At 38.6% G+C, this 16331-nt stretch overlaps 3 protein-coding genes across 6 annotated transcripts in view; 1 reads left to right on the top strand and 2 right to left on the bottom strand.

Moving 5' to 3' along the window:
- Positions 1-789: 789 nt before the first annotated feature.
- On the top strand, positions 790-4811 carry igbp1 (immunoglobulin (CD79A) binding protein 1). The gene is made up of 6 exons (XM_061248889.1): positions 790-1043; positions 1601-1909; positions 2170-2365; positions 2509-2588; positions 2679-2788; positions 2986-4811. The coding sequence occupies exons 1-6, from the start codon at positions 832-834 to the stop codon at positions 3132-3134; spliced, it is 1056 nt and encodes a 351-aa protein (XP_061104873.1). The 5' UTR covers positions 790-831; the 3' UTR covers positions 3135-4811.
- A 250-nt stretch (positions 4812-5061) lies between these two features.
- LOC133132783 (serpin H1-like) lies at positions 5062-9288 on the bottom strand. Of its 4 annotated transcripts, none has more exons than XM_061248503.1 (6): positions 8909-9288; positions 8339-8660; positions 7569-8177; positions 6607-6705; positions 6108-6340; positions 5062-5619 (listed from the first exon to the last, which is right to left on the bottom strand). In XM_061248503.1, the coding sequence occupies exons 3-6, from the start codon at positions 8149-8151 to the stop codon at positions 5320-5322; spliced, it is 1215 nt and encodes a 404-aa protein (XP_061104487.1). In that variant the 5' UTR covers positions 8152-8177; positions 8339-8660; positions 8909-9288; the 3' UTR covers positions 5062-5319. The 4 variants fall into 4 exon arrangements, with proteins under 4 accessions (XP_061104487.1, XP_061104486.1, XP_061104485.1 ...); XM_061248502.1 differs by having other exon boundaries at positions 7569-8173; XM_061248501.1 differs by having other exon boundaries at positions 7569-8660.
- Positions 9289-13631: 4343 nt separating this feature from the next.
- The window catches only part of LOC133133774 (X-linked interleukin-1 receptor accessory protein-like 2), a 142798-nt gene continuing 140098 nt past the window's right edge, over positions 13632-16331 (bottom strand). The window contains exon 11 of the mRNA XM_061249971.1: positions 13632-14363. Within this exon, the coding sequence (XP_061105955.1) occupies positions 13669-14363 (695 nt within the window). The 3' untranslated portion in view covers positions 13632-13668. The remainder of the gene's footprint in view (positions 14364-16331) is intronic.

The following is a 16331-nucleotide window of genomic DNA, read 5'->3' as shown; positions in this document are numbered from 1 at the left end:
ACTCCTTGAGCAGTAACAGTGCCATCTTGTTGTATCTTTGATACATGACCACTGGTTGATATTTCAGTTATGAGAGAAGCTAGGTTATATAAAGATTATATACAGCACTTTGTATGTGACACTGGTATTTTACAAATGTGTTTCTGAAAGGTTTAATTCATTAATGGATGTAGTTTGACATAGTCCTCAGTTGCAAAATGACATGTTGTCATGGTTGAAGTTGGATGTGTGCATATTTATTTATCTTCACCAAGTATGGCCAGTTTAGTAGGATGAGTTTCACTGGGATTATTTGGAGGGAAGACTTCTGGCCCTTGCAGCAGCTATATAATTTCGCAGAAGTTCTCCCATCAAACTATCTTACTAACCAAGCCTGCACATGCCCCATAGACCAGGGGTTCTCAAGTTCAGTACTGGGGACCCCCTGCATATGCCGGTTTTTGTTCCAACTCCAGTTGCTATTCCAGAATTTTAACAAGCTGTTATTTTTTTCTTAATTATGTGCTGTTTAATGTTTACAGGGATTTACGTAAATTACATGTGTGAAAAAGCATGAAGAATAGATGTACCATGTTCACATCGTGCTTATTGTGCTATAGCAAGAAATTTCCATAAAACTTTTTAACTGATTAAATCAAACACAGAGGTGAATCAATAGGCTCCTAATGAGTTTATTATTATTATTATTTTTTCCGTAAATTTAGGACTACTTCTCCCATCAGCCACTTTTGTGAAACATTCTGAATACAGGAAATATATCGCCGGAAATTACGGAGACCGAGAGTAGTCACGTCTTATTGTCAACAACAGCACGAAGGAATAAGTAGTAAAATGGCAGCTGCTGTAAGTACAAATGAGGCTCAAATGTCTGAGTCGGAATCACCGAAACTTTCCGATTTATTAGATCGTGGATGGAATTTGTTCGATGATGTGGACAGCACAAACGAACCTACTGGATCCAACCAAATACAGGTTAAAGTCAAGCGTGGGATTATGCAGTTAGAGGAAGCAACGCGAATGGTAACCCAGCTCGACTTATTCAGGTAATATGAGCTAGCTAGCTAACACAGTCAGTAGCAACAGTGGACACTTGTGTCGCAATTAATTCTTTTAAACTTTACCCAGTTCGTAACGTTACAAACGTGTCGTTGCGTACAGCCAGCTAGCTCGCAACAACATTTAAAATAACGTTAGCTGGTAGCTAGCTAACGTTAGCAAGGTGGCTTGGGCTAGATATGTAACGATAACGTTATCAGTACTGGATACATAACACTTATTTAGCTAGCCAACTGATCTATAGGCCGAGATAGAACGTTGCTCGATAATTATATCAGTCAGCAACAGGCTAAGAAACGTTTGTTAACTATTTGGCTGTTTATTTTGCAGTCTTCATCCAACGTTAAGTTGACATTCCGTTAGGTGTGATTTAGCCACATTGCTAACGTTACCTATAGCTACAGTGATGCTGCGTTTTATAGATGGCTAGTTAGCGACCTAATTACTTATCTACAAAATGTATTCCGCTTAAACACCTATCTAGCCATGTTACGGCTTATTTACCTATATGTTAACGTAAGTCCTTTCTTTACGTGCGTGACAGTCAAAATGAAGAACTGGAGGAAATTGCTACTGCAGATCTGAAGTACCTGATGTTACCTGCACTTCTTGGGGCCCTGACTATGAAGCAAGTGAATATGGCAAAGCGGCTGGAGCAGGTCCAGAGTGCAAGGGTCTACTTTTTGGACTTCTTGAAAAGATGCAAAGACTACAGAATAATGAAATTTGAACTTCCCAAAACAAACGACAGTTCTGCCAACACACCAGAGGAAGATGGGAATGGCCCAGCGCCATCTTTCAACCCTCCGGATTTGATTGCCATGGCAACACAGAGACAAGCAAAAATCGAAAGGTTTATTTCATTACGTTGTGCCTCACACTCTTTCGTAGCCCTCCTAAATGCCTAGTCAATAATTATGCATCAGACACTTCTGGGTTGTGGAGCCTGTGGTAAATGCTAGTCCGTTAAATTAACTTCACATTCATAATTGATTATTGAAGATTCCAAAAAAAGAGGTTGTGTAAGATCAGTGGTTGAAACCCAATTTGATATATTTTTTCAGCAGTGCTCTATTGTATCTGTATACACAAGCATATTATTTCCCCCCTCAGATATAAACAGAAGAAAGACACAGAAGCCAAGCTAACAGAAATCAGGTCTATCGTAGAAAGTGGGAAAGCTGAGGATGAAATGGTTCGCGACTTCTACCTCCTCAATATCAGAAAATGGGTCACCATTGCTTTGGAGGAAATTGAGAGCATTGACCAGGAAATTGAAATTTTGAAGAGAATGGATGCATTTAAACAGGTATATATTCTTAACAATTGTGTTTGAAATGTAAGATGGCTGGGGTTCTTGTCTTCAGTATGGAATGGGTAGGCCCTATCATACACTGATTGTGATTTTGTTCCTCACCCTTACTAAAACATTTTTCGTTTGTGAATGGTTAGAATCCAACCAAACCATCGCAATTCCAGCAGAGGCCTCCAATGAAGCCATTCATTCTCACTAAGGATGCTGTTCAGGCTAGGTATGCAAGTGGATTCTAACATTCTGATTGGCTGTAAGAGAAAAACATCATAATATGAAGGCTAACATGTTTAATTTCTATTATCTTTAGAGTGTTTGGTGCTGGGTATCCCAGCCTACCAACCATGACAGTGGATGACTGGTATGACCAGCACAGGAAGCATGGAGCACTCCCTGATCAGGGAATTCCACGCAGTGCAGGTAGGCTAAATCTGCTTCAGGTGTACAGTGACTTTTACTTCATTGCCGTTTATCAGATGTTCTTATTAACTTGCAATCGAGCACAAGTACAAAGATTGGTCATCAAAATTCTGTAATATCATAGAGGGAGGATTTTTACAGCCTGGTGTCAGTCAAAGCCATTGTGGGGTATCCTTAACACCTCTGCCCTCTTCCAGCTGAAATTGACAGTGAGGAGCGGGAGAAGGAAGAAAAAGAGCGACAGATTGAGAATGATGATGAGGAGGCTTTGCAGAAAGCGCGCGACTGGGACAACTGGAAAGATACCCACCGAAGAGGCTACGGCAACCGCAAAAACATGGGCTGACCACAAAAACATTTTCCTGTTCAAAATACGAACTTTCAGATACACCATATTCACAATAAAGAACCCGCAGACACGCAAAATAATTAATTTCATTAGACTGACCAATGAGTGGTGAAAACGGCGACAACCTGTATTAATGTTGCTATTTTACCTTAGATTAGAAACGTTCCCTGTGTCTGCTTACTTGATCGTACCTCTTTGACTGTAATGCAATGCTGGAGATGTAAAATACTGGATATTTGTTCTTGAAAGTGACAGTAGTCATGGTTGCTATGCCCTCTTTTGGAAGATATTTTTTTGACACATGGCCGGTTGTACCTTTGTTGGAAAGCCCATGTCATCAATCCTTTTGCATTTCAGACATTATTATTGTGATTAATTAAGACCACTTCAAAGATCATATGATTTTTCTTGTAAATGTCTCTTTTACCTGTTCCATGGTATGCTCAATTTTGAAACTGGTAGTCGAGAAACTCATTTATCTTGTATGTATCACGACAGTCACTCATATTGCCAAAATATAGCAGATGGCTCAACGGAATTTCTAGTAAGTAAGAAGTCTACTGCCATGCAGGATATAAGGATATGCTATTATAGTTTTTCTATATTTGGAGAAATGGTCTCCCATCTGTTAAGGCATTTACTTGTGACCAGGATATGTTCTCCTCAGTTAAATCAATTTGTTTTCACCAGTTGGCTGTGAATGGATGAGATGAGTCTACCTGTAACTTATCTCTAACAGTTGGCATGGGTGTGTCAATTTAATCTTCATGTACAGTACTGTGCAAAAAAATGCTTTCAAAAGTTATTAAATTTAAAGTACAAATATCAAAAAATGTACAGCAGTAAACGTTTAAAAAAGGAATCAATATTGTGATACCACTTCGCCTTTAAAACTGCCTCAGTTCTCTTAGGTAAACTGTCCTACAGTTTTATTTGAAAATTGGCTGGTAGGTTGTTCCAAGCAAATTAGAGGACTTGCAGTTCTTCTGCAGACTTTTGCTGTCTCATTTGCTTCTGGGTCTCCAGGTAATCCCAGACAGCCTTGTTGTTTTTTTGTTTTTTTAAAAATCTGAATTATGGTCTATTACTTAATGTGTTTATTTAACAAAATACAAAAATTCTCTAATGTTTAATTTTGGAAATCTCAAATTTGCTCTTTTCTAGTCACACATGCCGAAAAAAACTTCTAATTATAAATAAATAAAAAATAAATATTTAAAGAATCTAGGGTGCCTTAGACTTTTGCACAATACTATACATGTGGCAGTTTTCTTAGTCATTACATATATTGAACCATAGTCTTATTCTGAGCTTGTGAAATCATCTTCAATCATGGCCAACAAAGTCTACTTCTGAGCCGAAAAACCGATCAACCCAATTAGCTTCATGTGAGTGGTCTTGGGCGATCAGGCTAAGTGATACAATAACACTTTGAATCTTTTATTTTTCCGTTTACTGTATATTAAGAGGCCTTAAGTGGATTTCTAGCTTTGTGTGATGGATATCTTTGAGCCAAAAAGAAAAAACAGTTTCTTTTATGAAGATATTCTATTTGTGTAATTTAAATATGTAATATTGGTTTTCTTTTGCTGGTACATTTTTCAGTTTATTTGTATGCATTTTGCAACATGTATTTTACATTGTTTTGTGCATTAAAGAGGTTACCCAAATGTAGCTTATTCCTTTCCTAATCATTACTGATCTGGAATTACTCTCTAAGTGTGTAATTTTCTTTGACATTTTAGGAAAAAAAAAACATGGTAAATTATACAGAAATGTGATAACATGCCTTCCATGTAATTTCTGCAAATGAAATCCCCAGGAGTCAGGGTTTATGAAAAAAGAAACTATAACATTTTGAAACAAAAGAATCTAGAGCACACAACATAATCTTAATAATAAACCTGACAATGTGGCACAGGACTTAAGAATTGAGACAGGCCAAGACAGGCATTTTATTGGTATAATCAGACTTGTAGCAAAACATTGTGACAGTGGGGCTTGGAATTTTAACATCTTTGACATTATACATTTTAACTGATACTTTCGTGAATACTTTGCCCTTGGGTAGGCTGAATGTACATTTATTTATCCAACAAAGATGGGTCTGTTTAATTCAAATCTTGTACATCAATTAAAGTAAATAGAAATCAACACCAGTCTTAAATATTAAGGGTATTCCTCATAATTCATCATGTCTTCCATCATTTGGTTTTAGAAGTCTACCAATGAGGAGAATGGAATTAGTTTTCTTGTCTTGAATAAGGAAAATGAAAGGATGGTCAGCGTAGAAAAGTTTGGGAGTCTTCAGCTCCTCTCGGCCATACAGATTCTGGTCAAATGGATTGCCCCCAGGAGTTATCTCAAATGCTGTGGCATGAAGGAAACTGGAGATATGCAAGTCTTTGTTCCCTGTTATTCCTGAAAAATCTGCCTTGGATTTGTCGACAGCCTCCACTAAACCCAGCTGCTGCAGGTGTTTCTGTGGATAAAAAATTGCACGTTAACTTCCCCCATCAGTGCTAAATATATTTAGTTCCATGTACAGTGCCCTCCATAATGATCTATTCTTGAGTGGCCAAGTTAATCAACTGATCTGAATCCAATTGAGCATGCCTTTCATATGGCACTAGCCCCAAAAAGTGCATGCAAAGGGCATGCAAAGGATATGCAAATTATAAACATGAACACTTTCATTGACATAACATTGCTGTGTCCCAAACATTTTGGTGCCCTGAAATGGGTGGACTATATATAAACACTGCTGTAATTACTACTATAACAGTGAAAATGCCCTTTATTAAAATCTGACAATGTCCACTTTAACCACTTTTTACTACAAATCTCAAATAAATAAATGATGGGTCTTTGGCCCAAACATTATGGAGGGCACTGTGTGTATTAAATGTATGTAAATGAAAATGACCATGATTTGAAAACTGAAAATGTGTCCAGAAGTGCAACAATCACCTGGAGCTCATGCTTGACGTCAAGATCTATTTTGGGCAGTGACACAGCCACGGCTACTTCCCGCAGCTGCTCTGACCAGCGGTGGAGATTTTCAGTGGTCAGCATGTTCTCCAGCCTCTCCAGTGGCTCCACGTGAAAAGGCATGATGATGAGCAGGCTGCTCTGCTTCTGACCCAGTGGCATCTCAACTATCTGCAACTCATTGGCCGCATCTTCGTAATATTTGTAAAAACCTAGTGGACAGAAATATGAATCATCACAATCATATCTGTGGATAGTGTTAGCATAGTTGTTATTACGTTCTGTATATTTCAACAAACCTAAACACATTAGGCAACTATGTATGAGCAGTTCAGGCACAAATGCGAAGAAGGATGCCCTTTCCATATGCATCTTTATGTTTGATCCTCCCTGATGACGTGACAGTTTTTATGTCATTACTGTCATTTGAAGTATTTTCCCTGACCAAAGACAACTGAAGGACCTCTATGCTCCTTACCTGTGCGATGCATCATTGGCAGAGACACGGTCCGAGTCCGAGACATCATGAAACCCCGTCTGTCCACCATATCTTGGTGGAAAGCCTCACCCCAGTGGGCTGTAAAAAAAAACATTCAGCTCCGGTTAACATCAACTTAATGAATGACAGTGTCAATGAAGCTGCATAGCATTCATGTGCAGAACTGATGATTAAACATATTGTACATTAACAGAGGCTTAACTTCTCAGTGGTATTATGTTTATTATACAAGAGTTAGTTGGGGTCAGGTACTTTGATTGGACAATGATGTTCCATGAGTGCTGATATACAGTACAACAGCAGTCAAACTTTTTACTGCAGCATCTGGTTCCGCTTTGTTTAAATTCTTAAATATATTTTACTGACTGAATAAACTATATTTGTTGTCGGAGCCAAATACATGACACAATAATATCTGTTGTTCAATCATTTCTAGATAAACAGTTTATAGGCCAGTAGAACTGTACAAAAGCAATATCACACTGAAGGTTTTGCACTTATACTGAATATGAACAAATCACATATGACCATGCTGATGTACAGTATAACAAGTCTCTCTCGCTTGGGATATTGCTTCGGGAAGTGGGCTCCAGAATTATTGGCACCCTTGATAAATATGGCCACAAAATACTGTAAACTATAAAAAAATTCTAGTTATCAACACAAGCTTTATTTTCAGATTATTATCTGTGTTTATTATGTGTTGCCTTTTTCGTCATTTTAATCAGAGTGCCAATAAGCCCACTGTATATGATATTGATGATGGTTAGGGAATTTTGCATATAACTATAAAGGTTCTTGGGCTTGAATCCCAGTCTGTGTGATGCTGTACTGAGCTGAGCAACAAACCAGAATTGCTTGACTAAATATGCAGCTGTATAAAAGCACATCATGTAAAAGTGTAGCCTGCGTTAGTTTCACTTTGTTCACATATTACTTACGTTTGAGGTACATGGTATTGATGAACATGGCTCCCTCAGACGCAGGCAAATCACTAGTTATCTCAGACAGTTTTCCCTTAGTCTTCTCGGCTGCCCAGTTGTTAATTTCTAGGAGGGCTCTTCTTTTTTCCCTGAAGTTGATTTTGGTGTGGTCGTGTCCATAGTGCACCTTGCTCTTCTCAACAAAGTCCTTGGTTAACTTGGCCCACAGTGGCCCATAAATGCTGCTGCCGATCTTCCAGGTGGTGTTACGGACAGCCTCGTTGCTAACATCGCCCAGCAGCTCTGAGATGGACAGATGGAGCTTGTCCTCATGTAACGGGACATTCAGGAGAGACTTTACTTGACTGGCTGTGTTCTGCCTGGCACCCATACTCATGACACCAAGAGAGGAGGTCAACACCACAGGGGAGAAGAGCACATTCTGTGATTTCAAAGATTCATCCTTCACCATGATGTGATACAGACTGAGGCCCAGGTTGTTGGTGCTCTCTGATAACATGGCAGAGGGGTCCTTCTTGGACAGAGGCTCGGCAACCACTAAGCTGAGAAGAGCAGCTATTATTGCTATGCTGAGAGCCATGGCTTGTTGCAGTGGGCACTTTCTGCCTGCAAGCAAACACACAAAGAAGCAAACACACGCATGCACGCACACACACGTACACGCACACATGTGCACGCACACAGACACACACACACAAATTATAATGAACAAACTGCTTAGTGCAACTACATTTTAAATATCAAGTGTTTATTTGAATGCTTCTTACCGATTTTGTATTTTTAGTTCTTGCAGAAGATTCATCTTTAATTCAATACTGTATTTCCCTACAATACCTACCGTGTTTGCAATGTTCAATTTAATATAAAACAGCCCTTTCCCATGAGCTCAAATATACACCAATGAAATACATTATTTAGCCTACAATAATGACCTAGCCACCATTTAGGATTTAGGATAATGGGAATTTCAGTTTTAAATCATGGACACTGATGATAGTGAGTTGAAAATGCCTTATTAAATATTTCCATTTTATCCACTTCATGCAATGGAATTTTTTCAATGCGATGAAAGTCTCAGTAACGTCCATTCTGAAAGAAACAATTTTACATATAACACCGGTATGTGACACATTGACCAGTCGTTTACAGACTGTGGTTTACGTTTATCCATGTTAATACGTCTACAAAAGATTTAATCTATCATAAATACTTTTTTCCAACAAATGTGGAAGAAACAGTATAGCTACAGTCAAACCATTATTTTCCATCAGAAATAGGCTCTTTATAATTGCTATAAGAGCAACAACACGAAACATGAAATGCAGTTTAAATGTTACCTTTTTTTCCTTTCTTCTCGGTCCCTTTTCTTCAGATGTCAAAGAATTGCAACTGATTTATACTGTAGCTCACAGAAGCTTCCAGAACTTCTCAAATAACTTCCAGACCTGCCTTTGAAATTCAAGCGGAATTCCGAGAATCGCCTCCCATGTATCATCTAACGTAAGTAATATTCATAAGACAGGCATTACATCGAAAATTTGCAACACATCGCACAAATTGCATCATCGGATAACATTAGTCTATAAAACATAATGTTAATATCTACCCAAAGTTCTAATATTTAAAAAAAAACATATTTGGCAATGTAGCGTAGCTATGTAGGCTAGATGTTGTTTGCTGATATGCCACGTCGGCTATTCTCCTTGTAAAATTTGGATTCTGCTTTCAAGGGTATTGCATCATGTTCAAGGCGGCGTTTAGATTTGCGAAGTGGACCACCCTTTCTGAAAAGTTTAGAAACGGTACATACCTCCTTAACATTTTCAACACAACACAGTGTTGGTGGAGCCTGACACGTGATTGAAATGAAAATATATTACTGAATCACGTTTTAATCATGTTAATTGGCTCTGTTGGCATACGTTCTTTTTTTTTATTATTGCATAATAGTTCAGTTGAGGTCAAATGTATCCACATATTGTTTTTACAGAGACATTACTACAGAGATGTTGTAGTCTCCAGAAAAGCCTTAAAAACCTAGGAAGAGAGGTGCTAAAACTCTCTAGTCTGAGGAAATAACACCCAAATAGTAATGCAAAAAAACGTCCCGTCTGGTGGAATCAAAATATGGAAGGAGACAATGCATAATCTTAACAAGACTTGCACTTCTGCGATTGAGACGAATTCGTACAATGGTGTTGTAATATTTCATTTGCTCACCAGGGGGAAGTACATACACATATAAAAGTTTCACGGAAAGAGAATCGAATGTATTCCACATGAATAGATTTTAGTGAACCTTGTGTTCTGTACCACGTTTTCGATTATTGATTGCCGCTAGAAGAAAGGTTTCATTTTACATGTCCCTTTCAGAATATGTAATGAAGGCATTGATTCTTCAACACACTATGCTTGGCTGTTGTGGGAAACATGGTCTGTGCAATTTAAACTCATGAAGTATGTTCTTTCCAAAACAAGCGTCTGTTTTAGTAGATTGAAAGGTCTTAAAAAATGGTGAAGTGCAAGAAATGGGAAAAAAACACACTTGTGCCCTTCTTTAGCTTTAAAGAAGATTAATCAGCTTCTACCCTACCCTACATTTACAGGGGCTGCAAAAAGTCTAAACTTCAGACCACAAACCCTCGAATGCTTAACACCATTGTAAAGCCAAAATGTCATCAAAGATTTCTCTAAATATCTAAAACATCCAATAGAGATGTTGGCCAATTAGAAACATTCATAAAAAAATGAAACAATATAAACTGACCTCATAAAAACCTCACAATGAGGTTGACTGTCATTGGCACACCTCTGGTCCTCATATTGACAAATGAAATAATTGACTCCAAAGGCAGTCATAAGCTTAGAATCAAGAATAGATGCTGAAAGCTTTCGTATACCTGCACTAAGAAAAAGATTGAATACACTTGACTAATTAGAAACTGTCCAATTACTTTTGGTTCCCGCAAAATGGATGTGGGTTACCTGTAGCATAGTGGTTAAGGTTCATGACTGGGAAACACATGGTTGGTAGTTCGATCCCCCACAATAAAATCCGCACAGCCGTTGGGCCCTTGAGCAAGGCCCTTAACCCTGCATTGCTCCAGGAGAGGATTGTCTCCTGCTTAGTCTAATCAACTCTACGTCGCTCTGGATAAGAGCGTCTGCCAAAATGCAATTAATGAATAATGAAAACCCATAAGGAGCTGTATGTCAATATTTTTTTAAAAACTCTTTATTGATATAGTAGATAATAAGATAACTATTGGTCATATAAAATACAGTAAGAACAACAGAAGATATCTTCATTGATCATATATAATGTACAAAGCAAATATATACATGTATTAACCCAAAATGACATATTCATAAACCTTCAGTAAAAATCATGGTCATTGATTTAATTACTTTACAATCAATTAACTGTACATAGTAACCATCATAGACAATTGTATATCTGTACCACATCATACATTATATGGCCCCAGTGATTTATACATGTGCAAATTTGGATTATAATTCTGGTTCTAAAATTCAAGCGTGTTTTTCTTTCACACAATGAAAAGTAAATTAAGTGAGGGAGAGTACATTGAGCAAAAACCAGCAGGTAACTCACCTGCGTGAAGTAGTTTTGTGGTCACTGTAGAGCACAAGGAACATAATTGAGGAAGCAGGATGTAGCAGCCTATAACATGTTCACAAATCTGTTTTGTATATTTTTGACTGCACATTTTTATTTACCTGCTGCATTTATTGTTCGCTTGATGAAGTAGAATAATTTTATTGTGATAAATTGTTTTTTCCTTAAAGGGGCAGTTCACCCAAAAATGAAATACAGCAATGTTTCCACTTACTTTGAGTATTATTTATCCATCCAGATATTTTTGCTCAGTTTTGACAGGTTTCTAGATATCTGCTGCAAATCACCCTGATGCAATGGCCCTCACCGGGACCAAATTCTTGTGGCACTGAAGCTCCAAAAATGTACATTCTTTCCATGGTTACTCATGAACATCCACAGATCTTGTTTGCATGGTTTCATTGACCAAAGTACGGCAACTGTATGTTCACAGAAAATCTCAACCAATCTCAACCAATCTCAACCATGCCGGTATTATGGGGTGCAGTGTCAACATTGTTTTAAAACATTGTTTCAACAACACATACCTGTGCACTGGTTCTATGCATACCCATTTCCAGTGTGAAGACAGCCTTAATACTGAACATTTTACTGTGTATCAAAATGAGGCACCTCCAGGATCAGCCACCATGCTGTGGCCAGTCTATGACCCAGGGATGAAGGCAACTACAGGTGACTACGACAGACTATAGTACATATGCTGGCCTGGTGCTGAATAACCTTCAAAGGGTATTTGGGCGCACAGGTATTGCATTAGAAACTGGCCAAATGAACCTATCTAATGTGCTCACTAAGAAGTTAGTTAGCAACTGGACTACTCCAGAGGTAGAAGTGTGATAGTATGGGTTTCAGCAGAGCAGTATTGGAGATCACACAGTTTTACTGCAATGATGTGGAGATGATATTCTGGCCCTTGCCCATGATCCTTACTTTGCACAATATAATGCCTGAAATGCATACTGTATAACAATGTATAAATCAAAAAATGATATAACCTGAACTTATCCGTTACCCTACAACTGAAAACTTAATGGCTAGGTCTCAGTCTTGTTAATGTAGGCTGGATTAGCCTACATCTACCTTGAAGTGACACACATAGGATGCACACATTTTTACAAAATAGATTTCATGAGTTAATGTGTTATTCAAAGCACCGTGATAACATAAGCCCCCACATGGTGTAGCATAGTTATTTTCCCATTAAAATATACATAATATTTGATATGTAGTTAATGTCATCCTCTGAAAATGATTAATCATGGAAAAAACCCCACAAACTAAAAAATACAGTGGGAAAAAAAACAGTGCTAGTCTTTAGATTTAAACAATCCTATCTGATGTAGAATCATTTAAAAACTGAATGTGCTTGCCTCCATGATGTGTGTGACATAAAATTGTCTTCTACTATAACATGAGGGGGAAATCAAATCTGAAACACAGACACTGCAAACATGGAAAGTAAAATAATGCTTAATAAATATTGTCCTGGGACAAGAAATTAGGATGGGTTGTGTTGCTTTCGATCAACAAGGGACCCAATTAATGTTGGATGACTCTGGTAGTGAAGACTTACTTAACCTAATGCACAGCAGTCTTAAATTAATCTGAACCCTTACCCTGCCCAAGAGAAAAAATATGCTAGAGGGGGAATGCAAATACCATGGTACAAAATGTCTTCCCTTCCTAGACCTAAATTCATAGAACCTGCAATAAATTATTATAAAAACTATTACAGGCAATGTTAAATGAAACAAAAGTAGCCTTTGCTCTAGAACAATGATACCCATTCCTTATTAATTGCATTAGGGACTTAGAGACCCTGAATTAATTCAATTACAAGATAATAGATGAAGGAAGCCAAAGATTACAGCATGAAGCAGATGACAGCTATTGAGAATATTAGAGAATGTAGTCATGTTTGATATGTTGTTTCAAATATTTATATTCCATTAATTTTGAACAGTTTCCTGTATAAACTGGAACACGGCTTATTGTCTTAATATTTATCAAGCTGAAATATAATTAAGTAATTTCCTATTTATAGAATTGTGCTGCAATGAGAAAAGTCCCTTTGTCCCTGTAATATGAAAATCCCACCTTACAAAGCTTTTTACATGAATACATACAAACACACTCATACACTGAAAAAAGTCTCCAAATGATCATTCTCTATGTCTCAGAATATAAAAACTCCATAATAACACCACCTTTAAATTCAAAAACAAGATAATTTTACACCTATCACTAAAAAGAAGAGATTCAAGTCTTATTTATATTTAGAGTGACCCTCAGTACCAGAAACATTAAACAAAAAAAACAAAAAAATTGATATTATTTTTCTTGCAAATAAATAAATACATAAATAAATAAACAAATAAATAAATACATAAATTCCAGACAGCATCTAATGAAAAGTCCTCATGCAGATGAGAAAAGAAAAAAAGAAGAGCTGGCCAGTTACCAGATATCACTTGTGAGTCCCTCCGGGGTTAGGGGCATGAACTTCCTGTTGAAGAGGATCTCCGACCTGCTTTTGACAGTGGAGTTATGCTGGCCGGACTGTCCATTCAGCAGAGTCATGGGGATGTTGCAGTACACGGGCCGATGCCCCAGTGTAGCCACCCGGACCGGGGTGGGACCATTATCGAAATCGTAGGTGCGGCAGTAGTGTGTCTTCTGCGTGTGGTTCACGTGGTCGAACCTGGGGTTCTTGGTATGAGCCGGTACCAGGGAGGCGGAGGCAGAGGTCATGGCGATGGTGGAGATGCTGTGCAGGTCGGCGAAGAGGCCCTGCTCGCCGGAGTCTAGCATCTGCCGGCTCGAGTGGCTCTCCTTCTTCCTGACGGGCATTTCGCACAGGACCCGCTTCCAGAACTTGGACGTGAGCTCGTTGTCCTTGGGGCCCCTCCATTTGACTATGGAGAGCAGTTTGATGGTGTGCTTTAAGGCCTCCACCTCCTGGTAGTTTATGACCCTCTGGAGGTCGCTACATTCGATCATGATGACCTTGATCTCGCCGGTCACCAGCATGCTGTGGAGATGAGGCTCCAGCTGGAAGATGGTCCAGCCGCGCCTGGCCACAAAGCTGGGCGTCAGGACGATGATGATCCTCCGGCTTTGCTCCACGCTGCGCACCAGGTCCTCCACATACACTGGCATGAAGTAAGAAAGCACTGAGTGAGAAAAACATTTTTAACATGCTTAGAACAGTCATGCAGTCTTTTTTCCTTATTTGCATTTATACGTCTTTTATTTTAACAACGGAAATGTCATGTATTTACTGTAAAGACCATGTAGCCAGGCTAACTTCTGAAATGTCTAGCTAGTTGGTTAGAACAGGGGTTTTCAACCTGTGGGGCACCTGTCAGGGGAGGGCGCAAGATCACTGGCGCCAGCTCAAAATGAACAAACTGGTGGGGCAGGTGTCAAAAAAGGTTGAAAGCCCCTGGGTTAGGAAACACAATACAATCCATTGTTCCACTTTTTTTCTTTTTTTTTACAGTTGTTTACAATGGATAACATTTTGTGCCATATAAACAATATCGTCTACAGGAGTAATAATGAATAACAAAAACCTAAGTTATTGATTGTGATTTAAACAGCATAAGGATAGCCGGTACAATTAATATTTGAAAAAAATACAAAGCAATTCGTTGAATGAAAAGAAGGAAAAGCTCACTGTGGACTACTCTGAAACTACTGTTACCTTGACTATGACTTATTTTGGGTACAAGTGACATATTTCCTGCAAAGATCATATTTCCTGCAATGATCTTTGCAGGAAATAGAGATGATGACTGGTCATGTGACATATGGCCTACTCTGCAGGAGGCTTCTGAGACCTGTCAAAATTGCAATCCCCATCCAAATGCCTGCTGCTGTGCTTCCCTGAGGGGACACCACATCCCCACTGCCTACATCCCCCCAACCCTCCCCCATTTTGGCTGCCACCGACAATAGCGTCCAACCCACAATTGTTCAATTCTAAGCCATTCTCAGGAGCTACAAAATACCACTGACGGTTAAAAACTAGGGTTCAAATTAACACAATAAGCACAACAGTGTTTATTAATACAGTTGCTTTGATAAACTATTAATAGATCATTGCTTTAGGGTAGCTTCATGTTGGCAGTTTGCCGGGGAACCTTTTCCTTATTTTTATTGTACTTTACTACTAGTGGTTACCGCAACGGTCTGTGAGTAACTTAAGGATCCCCTTCCTGGTCGCACTCGGTCCCCCGAACCCACACCATTACACATAAACACAAATAAAACCAAGCATCTTGAGTTTTGTGGCAGCTGGAAATATTGTGCTAGTGGAGGTAAGAATGGATTCCACCAAATATTAAGAAATTCTAGGGACTAATGTTCGGTGGTCTGTTCAGATATTGAAGTTGAAGAGAGGTTGGGTATTCCATCAGGACAATGATCCCAAACATACCTCAAAATCAACCATGAAGTATCGCCAGGGAAGACGGGTGAATGTTTTGGAATGGACACCACAGTCCCCGGACTTATTCCTAATAATATTTCTGAGCTAGAGGTGTTCTGCCAGGAAGAATGAGGGAAAATTCCAAAAGCAAGAATTGAAAGACTGACTACAGGAAGCATTTGCGAGCTGTTATGGTTGCCCAAGGAGGAGTTGACAATGACATGTTCCGAAACTTTTGCACAGGGCCTTTTTCCTTTTTTATTATTTTGAAAACTGTAACATTTTTTTTTTTTTTTAATGTAATCTTGCTTTAAGAAATGTGTCATGTTTAACTTTGTTGCATTTAGAGGTCACCAAGATATTAATTGTAAAAGGCTTTTTGACCAGGGGCGCCCACATTTCTTTTGCATACGACTGTACATCAAAATCCACACAGAAATCGTCAAGTAAAAACAACAACCATGTTCGGCAATGGCCATCTCAGACTTAAATCCCAGGAAACTCCCAAGGATATCAATGATTCTAAAAATTTGTGCATGGAGGAATGTTCAAATATGTTCTCGAACCTTATCACAAATTATCGGAAAAGATTCATGTCTGTCATCTTTGCCAGGGGTGTTTGCACAAAGTATTACACCAGGGTTGCCAATAATTGTGGAACCTGTTTTTTGGGGAAATTATTTGAAAG

This window comes from Conger conger, chromosome 7 (assembly GCF_963514075.1).
Source record: "Conger conger chromosome 7, fConCon1.1, whole genome shotgun sequence".
Taxonomy (NCBI): domain Eukaryota; kingdom Metazoa; phylum Chordata; class Actinopteri; order Anguilliformes; family Congridae; genus Conger; species Conger conger.
This window is presented reverse-complemented; position numbering and strand designations above follow the sequence as displayed.

Excerpts from the sequence above, each read along its gene's own strand:
- igbp1 (XM_061248889.1), top strand. The coding sequence starts at position 832 with ATGGCAGCTGCTGTAAGTACAAATGAGGCTCAAATGTCTGAGTCGGAA. Across the intron at positions 1,910-2,169 it reads AGACAAGCAAAAATCGAAAG|ATATAAACAGAAGAAAGACA; the intron begins GTTTATTTCATT and ends TTCCCCCCTCAG. Across the intron at positions 2,366-2,508 it reads GAATGGATGCATTTAAACAG|AATCCAACCAAACCATCGCA; the intron begins GTATATATTCTT and ends GTGAATGGTTAG.
- LOC133132783 (XM_061248501.1), bottom strand. The coding sequence starts at position 8,241 with ATGTGTGCGTGTACGTGTGTGTGCGTGCATGCGTGTGTTTGCTTCTTT. Across the intron at positions 6,706-7,568 it reads CAATACCATGTACCTCAAAC|CCCACTGGGGTGAGGCTTTC; the intron begins GTAAGTAATATG and ends TTTTTTTTACAG. Across the intron at positions 5,620-6,107 it reads ACGTCAAGCATGAGCTCCAG|AAACACCTGCAGCAGCTGGG; the intron begins GTGATTGTTGCA and ends TTTTATCCACAG.